The sequence below is a fragment of the Acomys minous genome, assembly GCF_964271855.1.
Source record: "Acomys minous genome assembly, chromosome: 19".
NCBI classification, from domain to species: Eukaryota; Metazoa; Chordata; class Mammalia; order Rodentia; family Muridae; genus Acomys; species Acomys minous.
The window spans coordinates 47,131,392-47,152,589 of NC_140499.1; the positions used below are offsets into that span (position 1 = coordinate 47,131,392).

General features: G+C 33.6%; 1 protein-coding gene across 1 annotated transcript in view; it reads right to left on the reverse strand.

Annotated features, from left to right (window-relative positions):
* SI (sucrase-isomaltase) overlaps positions 1 to 21,198 on the reverse strand; it is a gene marked incomplete at both ends in the record, with an annotated part of 89,002 nt that overhangs the window by 18,825 nt on the left and 48,979 nt on the right. Inside the window, 11 exons of the mRNA XM_084769074.1 lie at positions 718 to 805; positions 2,477 to 2,593; positions 4,292 to 4,354; positions 6,469 to 6,579; positions 8,547 to 8,675; positions 10,080 to 10,205; positions 10,291 to 10,403; positions 10,511 to 10,607; positions 13,541 to 13,709; positions 15,695 to 15,849; positions 16,061 to 16,267. Of these exons, the coding sequence (XP_084625200.1) occupies positions 718 to 805; positions 2,477 to 2,593; positions 4,292 to 4,354; positions 6,469 to 6,579; positions 8,547 to 8,675; positions 10,080 to 10,205; positions 10,291 to 10,403; positions 10,511 to 10,607; positions 13,541 to 13,709; positions 15,695 to 15,849; positions 16,061 to 16,267 (1,375 nt within the window). The remainder of the gene's footprint in view (positions 1 to 717; positions 806 to 2,476; positions 2,594 to 4,291; positions 4,355 to 6,468; positions 6,580 to 8,546; positions 8,676 to 10,079; positions 10,206 to 10,290; positions 10,404 to 10,510; positions 10,608 to 13,540; positions 13,710 to 15,694; positions 15,850 to 16,060; positions 16,268 to 21,198) is intronic.

Here is a 21,198-nt window from a genome sequence, read left to right on the forward strand (position 1 = left end):
CAATTTTTATATTTAGTTTTAATTTTTTATTTATGTGTGTATGTGCATACTAATATAAGTGCCTGTGGAGATGAGAAAGTGGCGTTGAATCCTCTGGATCACAAGGTATATCAGTAGTTTTTAGCTACCCCAGGTGGGTAGAAAAGGAACTGTGGTTCTCCCAAAGAGCAGTTGGCACTCTACCATTAATCTATCTCTCCTTGCATGGAATCTCGGCCACTTTTATTCATTTAAATGAAATACTGATTCAGTACTCTTTCATTAAAAAAAATTACAATTGGAGCACAGATCTCAGAACCAAAGCCACTGTTGTCTTCCACAAACTCTATTTGTGTGTGTGCGCCTCCTTTCAGACCGTAGCTGCCATCAGATGAAAAATAAGCAGAAGATATTTCTCTTTCATTTTCTCCTTCCTAAAAATAATCACTCCAAGCTATTTTTAATGAGTACAGGAAATTAAATAATTTAGTTTAGAAAATCCATAGGAAACCACAAGATAAAAATTAAATTAGGTTAGAAATATGAGTACAGAAATACTTTTTTTTTTCAAAACAGTGTTGAGTTGTTGAACATAGGACAAGAGGTTGGATATATTGTACTGTGTGACTGACTATTAAAAACTTAGAATAAATCCACTTACTACAAACTGAGTTTACCATAAACAATAAAAAACAATAATGATACAGTACTGTAAAAAGTATAGCCATCTAATTGTACCTGGGAAATAAGGTGGGTAATTTAGTGTATCATTTCTGCATACATTTGTAACTGTTCCATTTACAAAACTCGAAGGCTCATTCATATCCTTAAAGAGAAAACAACAGGTTATGAAGAGTAATTTTGAAATCTTGATAGGTAGCACAATTTTTTAATTCCAGAACTCAGGAGACTAAAATAGGGCTGTCATGATCTTGAGACTTTCTGGGTTATCTGGGAAGTAGGGAGTTCTGTGGTAATTTATTGGAATGTTAGCATGCAAACAAATTAAATGCTTTTTTGAATTTTTTTATTATTAATTTATTCTTGTTACATCTCAATGGTTATCCCATCCCTTGTATCCTTCTATTCCTCCCTCCCTCCCATTTTCCCCTTACTCCCCTCCCCTATGACTGTGACTGAGGGGGACTTCCTCCCCCTGTTTATGCTCATAGGGTATCAAGTCTCTTCTTGGTAGCCTGCTATCCTTCCTCGCATTTTGTTTACTCCACATTCCAAACTTATAAAATATATCATTTAAAAATATTATTTAGCTAGGAATATTTAAAGGAATTTGTGGAATCTATGCTTCATTTTAGAAACATTTATTATTGTATTTCTCGCTGTAGATTATGCAAATAAAAGTGAATTGAGTATTATGCTTCCACGAGGTAAATTATAATAGTTTTTGTCTAATTACTTCTAACCCCTTATCCCTTCTTCAAACTGACATAAACTGCTTTCTATTTAAAATGCAAGATGTAGTTTAAAAATAAACAACTTCTAGGGGCATCTCTATACCGGCACTCAGCCAAAGGTCCAAGAAGCAACAAAAGCATCTCTACAGAGCACATGGATTAGAGTCTCTGTGGTCACGAAATATGTATTGATACCTGAATAGCTATCATTAAAGGACTTCCTTTACCTGAGAAAAGGTTATTGTCTCTAATCTTTGCATAATTATCAAGTACATATTTATGAAAAATTTTTATGTTAAATATTTGAATATCAAACAAGTGTCAATTCTGATTTATATATTAAGCATCATGTAATTTTATGTCCCATAGGTATCTACATTATATTTTCCTTAGTCAAAAAACTAAGTAAGAATACAAATATTCATGGGCGAGGCATCACAGCAAAGAATGCCAGTTTAAAAAGGTGGGCAGCATCATGTACATTCTTCTGCATTAAATATTTACCTACAGGAAAGGAGATTAATTCTGTTCTATCTTAAAACTATACAGCTAAAATTTGTAACAACATTGTAAAGTTTCTTCTAAGATAAGGAAGGTGTTTGAAAGGCATTACATTTGTTAATATTTGAGTTTAAAATTTTTGTTGTTGTTTTATTGTTTTGATTTTTTTCAAGACAGAGTTTCTCTGTGTAGCCTTGGCTACCCTGGATTAGTTATGTAGACCAGCCTGGCCTAAAAGTCACAGCAACCTGCCTGCCTTTACCTCCCTGAGTGTTGGGAGGTCATGTGTCACCACTGTCAGCTGAGTGTGACACTTTTGCATTGGATAAAATAAAGTAAGTGGTTAATGTATATTTTTCATAGCTAGAAGCAGAAGCTATTTTGGCTACTTTGTTAAGTTGAGAAATCCAGGAAGTAACAGGAATGCATGTATATTGAATTTTTAAAGGTGTGTATTTTATATAACAATGCTCTGTAACAAGAGTAAACTAACATACACAAGGCTCTATAGGCATCGTTATTATATTGGCAAAAATCACTGCAGAATAAATATAAGATAAAAATATTAATAGCTCACTTACAATCCACAAGCCATCAAACTTCATTTTTTCATTGTAGAAATCGTCGATTTCTCTTGCCCACCACTCTGCGGTGGAGTTCCTGAAGAAGTCTGGGAATGCTACATGGGCTCTGGAGGCCTACGCAAAAGAAGAGAGATTCCCCCGTCATATTCAAAGGTCCCGAGGGAACACGCACACTGGTTACACAGGAGTAATAATGAATGTAGCTTTCCTCCAGCATCCAGTGGCAGTAGGGACAAGGATGGAAGTGCCAAGAGAAAGAGAGAGCACTTCCAAATCTTAAGTGATGTAATAGAAGGACAGCAGGTTACCAAGAAGAGACTTGATACCCTATGAGCATATACAGGGGGAGGTAATCCCCCTCAGGCACAGTCATAGGGGAGAGGAATAAGGGGAAAATGGGAGGGAGGGAGGAATGGGAGGATACAAGGGATGGGATAACCATTGAGATGTAACAAGAATAAATTAATAAAGGAGAAAAAAATGCAAAAAAAAAAAAAAAAAAAAAAAGAAAGAAAGAAAGTAGATGACCCGATTAAAAAAAAAAAAAAAAAAAAAAAAGAGGAGAGCCCAGGGATCATTGTGAAAGACAGGCAAAATTATCCTAAGAGGAGGTAGATGACTAATACAACTTTTTTTTTCCCTTAGGCAAAATAGAGTAGTTTCACATATGAACCATCATGGGGTTTGTGCAAGCTTAAGCCAGATGAAATCCAAATATGGGGAAGGAAAGGGTGTACAAAGTCCAACCTCCTGGCATCTGATAACTGCTGGGAAGGGGAAAGGGAGATTCAGGTAGAGCTCTGTCTTTGTGACGTCTTGAGTCTTAATCTCTTTTACTTTGAGATGAGCATGATAATACTACATTGATCATCACAGAATCTAGGAGTATTATGCTGCATGATAAAGGAGAGTCAACAACAAAATAAATGTAAAGTATCTTTACAATAAAATTTCATGATTGTTGTGATTCAGAGTAGGACAAGCTGAAGAGGTGCTATTTCACATACCAAAGGGGACCTGGCTTCTGGTTCCTCCCAGCATCCTTCAGTCCCTACCTGTTACAGAGCATGGCTGGCATTGCACCTTCACCCTGAACACTTCCCCTCCTCCGGCTTCTCTCTGTCTCTCTGTCTCTGTCTTTGTCTCTGTCTGTCTGTGTCTGTCTGTCTGTCTGTCTGTCTGTCTGTCTGTCTGTCTGTCTGTCTCTCTCTCTCTCTCTCTCTCTCTCTCTCTCTCTCTCTCTCTCTTTCTCTCTGTCCTCTTTCTCTCCCTCCTTCTCTCTACCCCCTCTCTCTTTATGCCCTCTCTCTCTTTCTCCTCTCTCTACCTGCCCCCTCCCCCTCCCTATGCTTTTCTATCTTTCCTACCTGCACAGCACCTTTCAAGATTTCTGCTTTTGATACTAGGGAACCCTCCCTACAGCTAACCCCAATAAACTTACCTTTATATACTCTTACCTCAGCTTGAATTGGCTTATTGTGTAGTGGAGAAAACATAACATATTAAGTAGGCATCCCACCATTTTGCCTTAGGTTTGAAAGCATTAAGCATTATTATCATATGATAAAAATCCTACATATGATTGTCTTATTAAAGCAATATAAAACATACAATTGCCTCAGCTAGTTACTCATAAATTTTAATATTTAGGAAATGTTAGGTAAAGGCAATTTTAAAAATCCAGTAGAAAATATTTAAGAGTAAGCTTCCTCCTTTTAAAATAAATATTCCAATTCAATCATATGCTAGTATAACATTTAATTCAAAATTTTGGATTTTTTTAGCTATAAAGTTCAGCAATATAAAACTTACATTAACAGCTTCATCTTCTGTTAAAGTCTCATCGATTTCAATGTTAGGTAAATCTGGCCAAACCTATGAGATAGTATTAATAATAGTTCAAGATGATTAAAATGTTACTGCTATATAAACTGGCTTTAGTCAACCCATAGTTTGTGCAAGAAAACGATTTTCATATCTGCATAAGCCATAACCTCCCCAATTCCTACTCAGCTAGTCTCTGACTCTAGGCAGAACTTTCTTCTGGCCCCTCAGAGCTGTCCTGCTGGTTTCTCCTACACCAGGGGCAGTCTGACCTGGATGTAAGGATCAAAGAGTTTTCATGCTTTTAATCCCCTCATGCTGTGTAACCTATACAAATCCTATAAGGAAAAATTCAGAGGTTTCCCTAGTTCACTTGATCTCAGTGTCAGTGCTTGTAATGTTCAGTGAATGACATTACTTGTTCATTTTAGTCATATAGGTTTAGCTCTCAAAACAAAACAAAACAAAAAACCTAACAACAAAATCTAAAACTATTCTTTTTATCAATAAGATATTTTTAATACAAGTAAAAATGTGTGTTTGTAACAGCACAGCTCCAGGAGTGGCCACACTACCATTGGAATTTTCATTAGAAAACATAGAACTTATTTTAAAATTTAGTAAAACACAATTTAATGATAAAATATTTAATTTGAGGATTTGTATGATTTCCTTATTCAGATGAGATCAGATAATACATATACTATTTAATTATTGTCTATGTTTTATTATCTCATTCTGAATATTCTTATTAAATAATTAATGGAGTAACAATTAAGGCCTTGAGATGAGGAGTAGATTCAGTAATCTACCTTTTGTTCTATCCTCCCTCTATAGTTCTACATCCCCCATTTTTTCTTTTCAGCTCCTATCTCCTAACCTACAAGAGAAAGATAAAGGAAAAGAAAGACATCTCTGAGTCCAAACTAATTTCTTCTCTGTAAAAGACCAATAATACTTATAACCAACTCCCAATGAAAATAAGCATCTGTAGACAAAGAGAGTAAACAGAAACCTATCCAACCTCCCATAGAGGAAATGGGACACTGTTATCCTAAGGTTTCTTCACGCGGATTTAGGGCAAATAATACTTTTAAAGCCCTACCCTCCAAATTGGGGAAAATGGTTATTAAGATTATTTTTTAATTCAATGGTATTGAATTTTTATGTTGATGCAAATCATGCTAATGTCAAAAAACCAGTCTAATTTTATCACAATAATATATATTCTAGGTCTACTACATAGATATGATTACATAGGTATATGAGGTAAAAATAGTTAAATAAGGTCTTTAAAAGCCTCAGAGACTTACAAAATACGGCATTTGAAGATAATTTTATTATTCTAAAGATTCTTTGACAACAAGACAAGTTAACTCCTAGGAACACTCATCCTGATTCACAGTAGATCATGAGAATCAAGGAACCTCCTTATGGACTTGGCTTCCAATGTGGCAAACCAGCCACTGGTCAAAATGTCCTCATTTCTGCCACAGAGAGAATTCAACCTAAAAATAGGCAAGTTTAGATGCAGGCAGACTCAACAGCTGAACTCTGCCAAGACAGGGTAAGCAAGTCCTCAATAGTTCCTGCCTCACAAATATGTCTGTCAGAAAAATTGGGCTAGAAGGTTGAAGATGATACTGAAATGGTATAGAGAGTGTTGAGTGACTGTGCAGGCGGTAAACTGTCTCAATCATTTTTTCATTTTGCAAGCTGCTAACTTGCACTTCAGGTTCACTCAGATATTTAAGTTTTATCCTTACTCAAATCTCTGATGGGGTTAAAGAACAGATAGCTTAGTTTATCAATTAAGCATAGTAAGGTTAGGGGCTAAGATATTTTTAGATCAAGATCTATGTTTTAATTAATAGAGATGATAATTAGTAGGTATGATAGATATTGATTTTCATTCAGAAATTTAGACCCAACAAGATAGGAAAGATGTTTACTTGAAGTTTGCCAAATGCAAATAGCCAAATAACTGTGAATGTAATATTTATATAACTCCTGGTTCTCTGGTGGTTCTTTCTACTGTATGTAGCTTATTTTATTCATGGGTAATAATATACATATATATGTCAAAGAAGAATCATAATAAAAATAATTAATGGAATACAATGTGCAGTACTTTCAAAATTATTCAGCTTAGGAATAGTGAGTACCTTTGCCCAACAAATATCATTTGTGTTAGGCCATTTGACAAAGACGTCTTTCTCTATTCCTCGTTCAAAAGGAGGGTAAGTCTGTGTTTCATTTCCTGAAATTGCTGGATCCTAAAATTTAAATAACAGTGCACGATTAAAGCAAAACACAAACTGAGCATATCCACGATGTGTTGGTTGGCCATTCATAGACACTTCAACTTTGCGCTTTTCATTATTCCTACCTTCTGCCCTTATCTGGAAGTAATGACCAAACACCAGTGTCACAGCTGTATTCTAAAAACTTCTCAAAAGAAAGATTTTTTTTTCTCCAGTGTTGCCAAGTACATATAGCCAAAACACTATGAATTGAACATTTATGTAATTCCTGATTGTTTCGTGGTTCTTTTTACTGTAGGTAGTTTACTGTATATATGTGTAATAACGTAAATGTATACATATAAAAGAAAAATAAATAATTCCACTTCAAAATAAATCTCAAAAGAACCTTCTAGGAACTCAAACAAGCTTATTATGTGCTTTTTGGTTTCGTTTTTGCTTGATGAGTTTCCCAATTGTCCAATTGCTCCCTAAAATAATTCAAAAACTGTGCCTTCATTATTTTTATTCAACCCAACAGTGATGGGATTTTTAAATGAGAAAGAGCAGAGGAAATCAAAAGAACATATAAAAAGTATATGGGGACAAAATATTTAACATCATTTCTCCAAATTTAAGCAAATGATAACTAGAGCACAGTTTTTCTTAGCACATGTCATTTGACTTGGGTTTTTAAACATATACCTTACTTTATGTTAGTGGGTAGTAGCCTAAGTAAATGAAATAAAATGTATATGAGAAAAAAGTTAATAGAAGGAAAACTAGATACTCTGGAAAACTAGATCCGCTTTTCTTTTCTTTTTTCTTTTTGTTTGTTTTTATTAATTTATTCTTGTTACATCTCAATGGTTATCCCATCCCTTGTATCCTCCCATTCTTCCCTCCCTCCCATTTTCCCCTTACTCCCCTCCCCTATGACTGTTCCTGAGGGGGACGTCCTCTCCCTTTATATGCTCATAGGGTATCAAGTCTCTTCTTGGTAGCCTGCTATCCTTCCTCTGAGTGCCACCAGGCATCCCCCTCCAGGGGACATGGTCAAATATGAGGCACCAGAGTATGTGCAAAAGTCATACGTCACTCTCCACTCAACTGTGGAGAATGTTCTGCCCATTGGCTAGATCTGGGTAGGGGTTTGAAGTTTACGGCCAGTATTGTCCTTGGCTGGTGCCATAGTTTGAGCAGGACCCCTTGGCCCAAATCTGCCTGTCATAATGTTCTACTTGTAGGTTTCTAGGACCTTCTGGATCCTTCTACTTTGCTATTCTCCCATGCTTCTCTCATCTAGAGTCCCAATAGGATGTCCTCCACTCTGTCCCAGTTTCCTGGTAAGTGCAGGCTTTCATGGGACATGCCCCTTCCTTGGAATATACCCAGAAGATGCTCTAGCACACAAAAAGAAAATTTGCTCAGCCATGTTCATAGCAGCCTTATTCATAATAGCCAGAACATGGAAACAGCCTAAGTGTCCCTCAGTAGAAGAATGGATAAAGAAACTGTGGTACATATACACTATGGAATACTACTCAGCTATTAAAAACAAGGAATTCCCGAAGTTTGAGGACAAATGGATTGAGCTAGAAATGATCATAATGAGTGAGTTAACCCACAAGCAGAAAGACTCAAATGGTATATACTCACTTATATCTCCATACTAGATACGCTTTTCTTATTATTTTAAAATTTGCATTTGTTTGTATGTGCATGAGTGTGCGGCCATGTGTATGTGTGTGTTTGCGCCATTCTGTCATGTGTGTTGCAGAGAGTATTGGATTCCCATGGAGCTGGAGTTATATGTCAGTATGGGTGCTGAGATTAAAACTCTCTGCTTCTTCAAAAAGAAAATTTCTCTAAATATTGAGCCATCACCAGGCCCTATGTCCTATGGTACATTGTTTTCTTTATGAATAACCTTTCATACCTTCATTTTAGAAGAGTAAATACAAACATACACTATAATTCAATTAAAAGTAGATACTAACCAGTATAATAATATATTTCATTCCATTCCCTCTTATTTGCTCAACAAACTCAGGAAGATTCTGGAATCGTTCACCAATCGTGAAGTCTAGTTGTCTTTCCATATAATTAATGTCTGTATACTGAACATCCTAAAAGAAAGAATAATGATAATTTGGTAAGATCTCTTTGGACGTTGTTCCTAGCTTCAGATATATAGCAAGACCTCTGTTAAAGAAAAAATAAAAGGGGATAAAGAATGGAAAATAGACTTTTGTATGCACGATTGATTTGGTGAATGGGTCAACAATAATTTTATTTGAGAAGTAAACATTTTAAACCAGCAATACTTCAATATTGGTTTCCATGGCAAAGAGACACAAAATGATTCTTTTTTTGAGATAGGGTTTCTCTGTGTAGCTTTGGCTGTCCTGGACATGCTTTGTTAAACCAGGCTCTCCTGGAACTCACAGAGATCCAACTGCCTCTGCCTCCCTGAGTGCTGTGATTATAGGCACACACCACTGTGTCTAGCTGATGAAACAATTTTAATGCTATGATATTATAGTAATATGATCAGTTGAAAACTGAAATTCCAATGCACACATAAAGAAAAACTTTTGTACTCATGTCAACTATAATCATATCAGGATAAATTAAGATATTTTTAATAGTAACAAAATAAATAATATTTGAAATTCCATCAGTTATTATAAAATTTTTCTTCTTAAATACTTTAAATTGATTTTTAAAATTTTAGGGGATGCATTGCTTACATTTAAATATTTGGAAATATATTTAAGCCTTCAAATTTTAACTTTATCATGGAATTTTTTCTCTAAATCAACACTATTCTAAATTTCTCCAGTTTATGGGGAGAGAGGAGCAGCAGTAATATTAGAGTAATACTGAAAAAATCAGTTTCAAATATCGGTTTACATACTTCTGTATTATCAATATCTGTAATTGTTTTTCTTTCAATAATATGTTCAGCACTATTAGATATAATATAGAACCAATGTTATTTGGTAAGATAATTGATGTAATATGAGCTTTTACATAGCTATCCTCTATACTGCTGTGTTTATGTGTTACTAGAATTATTTAATATTAGTACTATAAACTGATTTCCTAGGCATTATGAAAGCAACATATTCTGTGAAACTTGCCATTTAGCCTTATGTATTCCACCTAGTTATCTTAGGCCTAAAATCACATAGATGCAGGTTAAACTCCTTCAAATTTGTTATATTTAGTGATGCTATAGATTACTCAAACATAAAGTGAACACATACAATACATATGACTAAGCAATCTACAGCTTATGAGAGAAAAGTGGTGTAAAAAGGTTTGTTTATAACAGTTAAGAATCTTTCTAAAGTGGGAAAGTGGGTAAGGGAAATATCATAGAACCTTACTTATATATCTGGCAAAAATATATAAAAATTTAAACATCTACTTCATAGAATGCTAGATCTTTAATGTAATCCTAAAGATTATAGTGCTTAAATATTCCTTCTTTCTTTATAAGAGCCATATGTTATTTATATACATACATAGGGGATTTGAGCGGCCACCATGTCTTCATATAGTTGTTTAATCTCTGAAGTGTTTCTGTATCCATAACGGCATAAATGGAATCCTAGAGCCCAGTAAGGTGGCATGACTGGATAGCCAATTACCTTTGAAAATATGATATGTTAGATAAAAGAAGTATTTTACATTATTAATAAAGAGTTACAGTTTTTAATGAATATGCAGTCATACTTCGTGGTATTGCATTGTTACAACTTCTGGGGTTGGTCCCAAAAACATGTAAAAATCCAAGATTCCTCCAATTATGCGATATGTTAAGGCAGGAGTTGGCTGGAATGTAACATCTGAAAACGCAAAATAAGACTTACTTAATTTTTATCTGTGTGAGATATTTGCTATTATATCACATTTACCCATTTTCTATGAGAAATTTAAGAAATAATAGCTTTACCCATTCCATTGCTGTTCAGTAACAGAACTCCATGAGCATTGCCCTCATCCTCCAAAGCCATATAATAAGGATGGAATCCATAGGAATTAAGCTTATACTGAAATATAAAAAAAATACTATAAATCTAAGATCAATAGCATATTAGCTCAATCAATTTATCCTTGGAATTAACATATTCCAGATTAGCAAATTCAAGTCCACTTGAATAAAATAATTATATATAATTTAAAAATTACTTATTTTAATAGATACTTCCATAGAGCATGCAAATTAAAATTGCAGCATGCATAAACAATGTGTCAATAACTGACAAGCAACCTTGATATTACAGTAGTTATGTTTCCTGCAGGAATTTAGGTGTCTCACTTTATTTGTAAGTGATCACTTTTCCTCAAATAAAATGGCCTGGAATAATCATAGTGATACAAATAATCAAACTGCTGAGAAAAATGTGTATCAAAATACAAACTTCCATATTTGGACTGCAACTTGGATTTCCTAACTAGAATTTCAGCAATATATTAGCATGTGAAAACAAGATCAAATTAGTCTAATAATATTTTTGTTGATATTGAAGGGTTCTTTGGAAATAATTTTGATACCACCTTACTTTAAATAGATGTTGATACAGTTCCAACATGATAAAGATACCAGTTGACTGTGCACATCATCACAAAAATTAATGCAATATTAGTATATTATTACTGAATATATCTTTCAAGTATCAATTACAAATAAAAATGATGGTGAATTAGTTTTCAAAACACATATCTTTGATATATTTGACATGATGACAATTAATATTATTTATTTTTCTGTGTATTGGGTATCCATGAAATCTGCTCTGTTATCAAAGCATATAAGGATATAAGTAGTAATCTGACCACATAAATGTACAGTTTTAGCTGTAGGATACAGAGAGTTAGCATCAAATATATAATCAATTTTTTCTAGGAGTAATCTAAGACTGTTTTGTTATATACTGTTAGAAAGGTTAAGAAATTAGCTATCATAAGTTCTAGAAGGTTCTATCAAGGTGTTTGGATGCAGAAAAGACATTAATGGTTTTATCCAATGTTGTCACCTAAATGATAGGCTTACACGTTGGGCAATTTTGACAAAATATTTTACGGAAGTGAACATCTGCTGTCTTGATTGAACTTGAGATCTGCCCTTGGGAGAGTTTCAGACCTAATATTGTAAACCTGGCCAAAAACCATGGCTAGGAATGTCATGCACTCTAGCAGAGCACCTATTGATGCTGCTTTTTAAAGGGTCATGTTGTCAAATTGCTTTTCTTTTTTTTTTTTTTATTAATTTATTCTTGTTACATCTCAATGGTTATCCCATCCCTTGTATCCTCCCATTCTTCCCTCCCTCCCATTTTCCTCTAATTCCCCTCCCCTATGACTGTTCCTGAGGGGGATTACCTCCCCCTGTATATGCTCATAGGGTATCAAGTCTCTTCTTGGTAACCTGCTGTTCTTCCTCTGAGTGCCACCAGGTCTCCCCGTCCAGGGGACATGGTCAAAGGTGAGGCACCAGAGTATGTGAGAAAGTCATATCCCACTCTCCACTCTACTGTGGAGAGTGTTCTGTCCATTGGCTAGATATGGGTAGGGGTTTAAAGTTTACCGCCTGTATTGTCCTTGGCTGGTGCCTTAGTTTGAGCGGGACCCCTGGGCCCAAATCTGCCTATCATAATGTTCTACTTGTAGGCTTCTAGGACCCTCTGGATCCTTCTACTTTGCTATTCTCCCATGCTTCTCTCGTCTAGAGTCCCAATAGGGTGTCCACCCCTCTTTCTCAGTTTCCTGGTAAGTGAAGACTTTCGTGAGACATGCCCCTTGGGCTAATATGCAGATATAAGTGAGTATATACCATCTGAGTCTTTCTGCTTCTGGGTTAACTCACTCATTATGATCATTTCTAGCTCAATCCATTTGTCCACAAATTTCTGGAATTCCTTGTTTTTAATAGCTGAATAGTATTCCATAGTGTATATGGACCACAGATTCTTTATCCATTCTTCTACTGAGGGACACTTAGGCTGTTGTGTGCTGGAGCATCTTCTGGGTATATTCCAAGGAGTGGAATAGCTGGGTCTTGAGGAAGCCCTATTCCCATTTTTCTGAGATAGCACCAGATAGATTTCCAACATGGCTGTACTAGTTTGCATTCCCACCAGCAATGAAGGAGTGTTACTCTCTCCGCACATTGCTTTTCAAATTAAAATTTATCTCCATAGATATGAGCTGCTATGAACTTTAATTATAGAAACTTATCATAGTGGGTGATGTGCTTAATCACAAGGTTCAAAGATGTACCTTTGTTCAAAGTGGTGATAATAAGCAACTATGACTACTTAGTCAATGTTAGGTCATTTATATCTTTAAATCAATTTTCATAGCTAAAATCTAATTTCAAAAGAGACAAGAAGGATGTACCAGACAGTGATGGAGAGTAGTTCTGTCAAATGCCATCCTCTGGACATATCAAGGTTGCTGCACACGCAAACTTACAGCAACTGTATTTTTCTCTAAAGGATCTGTATATGGATCAGGGAGGAGAGCCATAGCGTCCTACCCTTGTGTGAGGAGTAAGGAACAGTTAATGCTGCTATGAAGGGAGAATCACTCTTCACAAATTATCACTGGTAGGTTTCCCTGGCTCTGTTAGATGACCCTATGTCCATTTGTATAGGGGAAGCACTAACCAAATCAGTTTTTTAAAAAGTAAATTAACAATAAACACATTTCCAAACTTAAAAATAAAATCAAAGAACTAAAATTTAAAAAAAATGTTCAATATGCTTTTTAAAAATATTCTACAAATTGTATATTTTCTACCTTTTTAATGATTTTTGATATGTTTTTCTTTCTTTCAGAAATCCAGTCTATCAGCTCTGCAAATCTCTAGCCCTCTTTACATGAAGTGTTTCAGTCTTGGGTTATCAGCCTGCAGAGAACTGAACTAGCTCCTTGTCACTATCTTAGCTGCCTCATTTGGTAACCACTAATGGGTACCTACTCCAGGAGGTTGATCTCTTGTGAACATCCCCCAAGTATGCCAATTCAAGTCTCGCTTAAAGGCTGTATGTTCCACTTCCCCAAAACCATATAAATATTGTGATGGCAGACGTGTTGATATCTGAATGAATTGATCATTGAAGGCAAATCCAGGCAGACGGGAATCCCAGCTGAAAACAAAAAGAAACAAGTCTATCTCAGTAAATATGTATATAATAAAAAAAGCAACGACTATAATTATTTTTTTGTAGTGAAATCAAACAAATACATTTCCTGTATGCAAACACAAAGTAACATTGTAAATAATAATGGTAATTCTTTTCGTAATCTGAAAAGGGATAATTTTTCTTGTATCCCTGATTACATCCAGGTATCTAATGAATAAAGGAAATTACTATGTTTTTCTTTTCATCAAGTTAATTTCTTAATATATAAAATTTGTTTGAGGTACCATTATTTGAAATATAAGAGGAGAATATAATCACATGTATTTATCTTTACTCCAATATTATTTTACAATACAACTGAGCAAACTTATACTTATTTCTTGATTTATATCCTACATATATTTTATCTATCCTTTATGATAATAATTGTTTTTATTTTTAACTTTTATAATTTTAAAAATAAGTCCTACCAGGAGCTATAATCAGAATAGATATTTCAATTGTAATTTTCTCAGTTACTACACTCAGATGTTTTCTAATTCAATTTTGTATTTATAATGATGACATGTAAGAAAAATATATTTAAAAGGAATGCATTGTTACTTTAATTATTTGTAGGAAAATTAAAAAGAGGAAAACAGAGTGAGGTCAACAAGAGGAGATATTATATGAAAAGAACCTAAAGTATTCTCAAAGCTTCTATAATATTTTTGAAACTACTGCATAAAAAGGAGTATCTTAACAGACCCCAAGTGTTTGTTTCACAAATGATTTTGGTTTTCAACACTTTACACTATTTTTTATAGTAAAATTTTATTAATCTAGCATAGTAGGGATTTCTTTTTCTTTTTCTTTTGAGTTAGACATTTTGCTATTGATATATTTATTTAAAATATGTTGAATAATAAATGAATAATATCACCATTAAACAGAAATACCAAATACATTTCATATGTGGCAAAAAAATCTTAAATAAATATAGAAGTCTAGAAATGTGCACAAGAACACAGTGTCATGTATGCATGTAAGTTAAAATAGTTTGGAATCAAATTCAATAGAACTATTAATTCTGCATGTCTAACATCAGCTACTTAACAAAACACAGTATAATTTTGGCCAAACTAGGATTTAAAAATGAAAATTGTAACAAAACAGAAAAACACATAATGGAATAGTTTATAAGGCACAGGAATCTCATCTAGACTTGCTGTTTATTTCTAGAATATACAAATACAAAATAACTCGGAGAAGATGACACTAGACAGGAAGGAGTTTTGACCTCTAAGTACAAAAAGATTTGATATTTCTCATTATGTCTTAAAAGCAAATTGACTAGTCACTTAATCAAAAGGATAAGCAGTCCTGATATGAACAATAAATAGGTTGTGCTACACAGGGAGAGAAGTTAGGAACAGACATAGGTGAGAGAGAGAGAGAACACAAATTAAAAGGATGTTTTATCGTATAGGAGATATACTATAGCTGAAATGATGACCCAAAAACTTAAGACGGCAAAAGAAAAAAAAACTAATGATAACTTACAGCATCCTGACATCATTTAAAAGAAGGCATGGTGAGTTTAAATTAAAAAAAAAACATTTTAATGTGTTGTAATTGGTAAAATGAAGACAGTGCTCTTAAAAGTAAATTCATTCACCATAATATTAATACAGTTTTTTTCTCAATTTATTTACATCACTATGTATCAGGTTCACATTTATATAATACATTTCTAATTTTTATTTAACAAACACTCACCATGTATTTAAGATGATTCTGCTATGATTCTTTATATTATTATAATATTGAATCTAATATTAATCAACAACTGTAATCATACTTATAAAGTTTTAAATGAGTTCTTTATGTGTTCCTAGGAATATGCCATTTAAAATGTTAAAGTTTGAAAAAACTCAACTCCAACTCTTACCATCTTGCTCTTTTATATTAATATGCTTTCATTCATATAGAATACTTTAATTACTTACATAAGCCTTCCACTGCTTCTCCTTCGAACCTGAATACCAAAAGGATTTTCTTTGATTTCTACATCATAAAGCCTCTCTTCATAAGAGCTTTGAGGGGTGTCTGGAATGTTTAGTGGTACAGGAACTTCATATCTCTTATGATTGGCATCGTAAATCTATTGCAGAGAAATTGTGACAAATCATGACCACTTGTTCCTACTACTGGTAGAGTACATGTAAATAATCTTCTCAAAAGGAGCACTTAGGATGGTTGTCCAATTTTGCATGTCCATCTTGTACCTAACGTTTCATACGCAAAAACTAGTGGATTAAGTAGAAACCTAAAATTTTAACATTTTCTCCTTTAAAAATTTATATTAAACTTACCTTAAACTGTAACATGTGATTTTTATGATATTTTACTTCCACACGGAGATTGGAGATGGGATTAGATGGGAGGGTGATCCTGGCATTTGCAGGATTCAACTGGAGTTCAGCTGTTATACCCGTTGGCAAATATTGAGTTGAAATTAACGAGTAGGGATTGTGTTCTGCAGGAAAGTAGCATTCAGGTGCATTGTATAGCCCTTGAACCTAAAAGCAGTACATGCTCAACATTAGAAAGTTTAAACATTGTAACTTTGAATTTAAATCAAACAAAAAGAGCTTACCAAAGCTTAGTAACACATTGTATGACTCATAAAATATCTATTATTCACCTGAGCTTTATATTACACCATTAATCACATATTTACATATTGAACCTAATCTTAGACCAATAGGGATAACAGATCAACTATTGCAAAGTAATATAAATTAATTGTGTTGCTTTCAAAAATGTTCTAATAAATTGTTGCCTGTATTTGATTTTATGCTTTATAATGCTGCTACTTTCTCTTTCTGAAAATGATTGTAAAATAAAAAGTAGTAGTTTCTTTTCTTCCATTTCTAATAATACAAATACAGTCTATTTTATGATTTCATGTTTAAATCTGAAGGTTGTTTCCTATTAGGGATTGAACCTTGAACTCTGAGCAAAGATATTTTTTTCTTCTCCTTGACACAATAAAGATAATACACAAAGAGAAGTTGATAGCTATGGAATTGAACACTAAGATAGCTTAACACAGTCTTTCTCATAAATATTCCATAGTTATTAATCGATTATAATTTTTGAAGAAGCAATACAATTCTCTATATTTCAGTCTGTTTTTATATATTTTATAAAGCCATCAAACTCATTAAAAGAAGGAGATACAAATTAACTACACCAAGATTGGCCTTTTCCTCTCATCTTCCTTGTAGTGGGCAGCTTACAAATATAATACCAATAGCTATAATAGACTTTGAAGACAAATACCTAAGGTAAATGTGGAAGAATCTGAGACAGCAATAACATTAAATGCAGTTTCTGTTTATAAGAAAAAAATAAATCCAGTTTTCTTAATCTACTCAAATCATAGGTGCTAAATTCTCATTTTAAAGTAACCTTTCTCTAATGTGAACACTGGTGCTCTTAAAAATGCAGAGGAAGGATAGCAGGTTACCAAGAAGAGACTTGATACCCTATGAGCATATATAGGGGGAGGAGGTCCCCCTCAGTCACAGTCATAGGGGAGGGGAGTAAGGGGAAAACGGAAGGGAGAGGGGAATGGGAGGATACAAGGGATAGAATTACCATTGAGATGTAATAAGAATAAACTAATGAAATATATTTTAAAAAATGAAGTTTGTAAATTGGTCCCATTTGGACAATTCCAGTGTATGTCTCTATCAAAGCTATTTTTATTAGTTTCATTTTATCTCTTTCTTTTTCTTTTTTTTTTTATTAACTTATTCTTGTTACATTTCAATGGTTACCCCATGCCTTGTATCCTCTCATTCTTCCCTCCCTCCCATTTTCCCCTTATTCCCCTCCCCTATGACTCTATCTCTTTACATAATAGTTCCCATCAGAATTTACTTTTTGGAGTAACTATATTCTAGTGTTAGTAAATTAGGGAGTGTTGGAGAGATGGATAACGAGTTAAGAGTACTGGTTTCTATTCTGGAATACATGAGTTTGATTCCCTGAACCAACATGGAAGCTCACAACTTTTTGAAATTCCAGACCCATGGCTACTTACACTCCTTTCTGTCCTTCGCATGCACTGCACACCACACCCATGGATCATATATACATATGTGTGTCTATGTGTGTATGTATATATGTTCATGATTATATGTATACATACATACACATATAGGCAAAATGTGCATCCACATAAAATTAATAAAAAGAGAAATAATTCATAAAATAACCTTTAAAACCTATGTAAGTATTCAGGAGAAAAAATAAATAAACAATTTGGACTTCCCAATAAATTGCTAACTGCCCAAATTTAACATATGTGACTGAAAAGTGATTGCTTTCACACTATGCTGCCTCTATGGCAGTAAATCTGTATATTTTAGAAGTAAACTAGCGGCTGTGATTTTGAGAGTATTAGTTATGCATAATTTAGATGTGAGGTTTCTAAATGATTTTAGATCAGTAAAGACATCTAGGGTTCATGAATATTGGTGTCAGCTTAAGAACAAACATGATGACTGTTGACTACCTGAAGGACCTAGAAGAGTCGCTGATATATCTCGATCTAGATTTCCTGATAATATCAGTGAGTTCATTCTGTATTGTCTTACGGAGATACATTTACGTTTTCTTTCTCATCAGAATAAAAAACATGATCTACACACAGTCTGAGGACAGCTGAACTAACCATTTGATGCTACCTTGTCACTCTCATTTTGACTTTCACTCCTTCCTTATTAATCTTTCATCTTTCTCCATCACTAAATTGCCCCTTTTCAGTTGACATTAATCCATGTGCCCTTACTACAATTATTATTCTCAATGTAAATTAACAGTGCTCGAAGAAATACTTTGTATTCTGCCTCAGCAGTATACATGCTTGTGACTTGGAATATAGTGCCATGTTGATCACTCGCTCTTCCTAAAATAACAACAGAACCAATTGCTGACTTCTGTGAAGCTCATCCTGTCACTAACCCTGCATGAAAATGTCCATTCTTCACTTCTGACCAACAAATTTCTTATTTTTTATCATGACATTATGGTTTTCCTTGGTTTTGAGTATGAAAAAGAGAGCAATCAAAATAAAATGCAGAATGGAATATCACATTTATGTACCATATCATTTCCCGTTACATGATATAGACTGTTTTATATCTAGTAGGACACATTTTAGCTGTGCATCCAATGCTCCTCTGATTGAAGAAATTTCTCTCTCACCTTCACAGTTTCAACTACATGGCTTATCTTCTATTCAGATCTTTTCTAATATCAACTGCCTGTACTCCCATTTTGATTGTCAACCAAGAAAACTTACCCTTGTAGCTTCATATTTACTTTCAAGGTTTTTTTTATATAAAAATGAAACATTTATCATATTCGCTAAATTATAATCTCCTATTTTTCACTTTATTTTAGTCTCAGTTAAATCAGCTATGAACTCCATTCTGCATTTTACTTGATAATAACAGCAATGACTTCCACCTTACCAAATCCAGAGATCAATTTTCACCTTTTTATCTCACAGATATATAACAATAACTTGAATAGTAGAAATTTTTATCTGCCCTAAGATGCATTTTTAACTTCCATGAGAAGAATCATCTTTTTAAAATTAATACTTGTGTTACTTTTTTATTTTCCTGATGGAATACTACAAGAACCCATGGTTTAGTTTTGAGCTCGTCCTCTCTTTTCTGTTCATGTTCACTCCCTTGTTCAGCTCATCACATCACATCTTTGAGCACTGCACGTATACCCATATGTAATGAGAAAGTGTCATTTAAAAGATTTAGATGCATGTGTAACTAGCCAGATGTACTTGAACTTCTATTATGAATATTAACCTTGATTTATATAAAACAGAAGCTTCTCCTCCAAGCCTGCTGCTCAACCACAGAGCTCTCTTAATATCTATTAATATTCTGCTTGTTTTCCAGTTGTCCAAATGAATGCCTTGAAACTGATATTTAGTTTTCTCCTTTCTCCTTTTTTAACCAAATTATTTCATTTATTTTTCCTTTTTTTACATATACATTTATGTTATTACTCACATATATAATAAATTACCTAAAGCAAGAAGAACCATGAAGCAGTTTGGAACTATATAAATATTACATACACAGTGTTTTGTCTATTTATATTTGGAAACCTTGAAGAAAATAACTTTCCTATCTTGGTACATTTAAATTTTTAAATGTAAATCAATCTCCATCACATCTTGTCATGATCAACTTAAAACATCTATTTAGACCTAAAAACATCTTAGCTTAAACAACTAAGCTTAACTGTTAACCTAAACTATCTCATCTTCAACCACATCAGAGACTTGAGAAGGAATAAAATTAATTATCTGAATACACAGGAAGTACAGGTTAGCAGCTTCCAAAATAAGAACGCAAAAGAGACAGTTCGTTTTTCAACACTCAGTGAAAAAAACATTCTTGGCTTTTTGTTAAGATGTGTGTAAGATTAATCACTGGTTAATTCTAATATTACCACACTGAATTAAATCACTGGCTCTCCCATTGCTTCTTCAACACAGCAACAATTGATGACAGCATTAAAATAGAAATCCACTCTTGGCATTTGTATAACTTAATAGCAACATCTCTCAAGCTGATTTATTATTCTAAAAGAGGACTATCTGATTAATTTAAATGATCTGTTTTCATGTTTTTATTAAACAAATTCTTGATCTTATTTCAGCATTAATCCTGAATCAGACATGGTAGCCTTTTTTTCTATTTGTAAGTCATGGCTAGTGAACAGTCACTGTTTCATGCTACCAGTTGATTTTCTCTAAAATATTTCCTGTTCTGGGAAAGTGTATTTCAATATACTTCCCTGTTTAGAAGTTATCTGTGCTTGAGTAAAACTGATCCTATTTATCTTTTGCATTGTGACTTAATTAAAAAAAATAAGATTCAGGAGAAATGAGTAGCAAATATCAGAAGATGGCTCACTTCAACTTCAAATTTTTTCCTGTCCTCAAAATTTTCTATTACTTACAACATACCTATTTGCTCCTAGTGCTTACTGCTACAACAGTAAGCAATGTGCAGTTCTTTTTCATGAAAAAAGAAAGGGAGCATTTTTTTGGAAACAAAAATTATGACTTATTTCACATAAAAACATCACCCTGGGAAGTTGATGGCTGATGTCTTGTAGCTTTAGTCCTATAATACTATTTAATTACTATTATATAATTGTATTATTATATATACTAATATTAATTAATTAAATTATTGTTGTTGATCTACTATTTAATTACTATTATATTATTATATTATAATGCTATTTAATTCTGTTATAGAATAATTGATGCCTGCTCTCAAAACTCAGAGATGTAAGCAAAGGTTGAGAAGTGAATGATAATTACATCTAGGCAAATGGTTTTACCTCGTCTTCACTGGAGCAGAGACACAAACGCCTTCTGTACACAGTCACCATC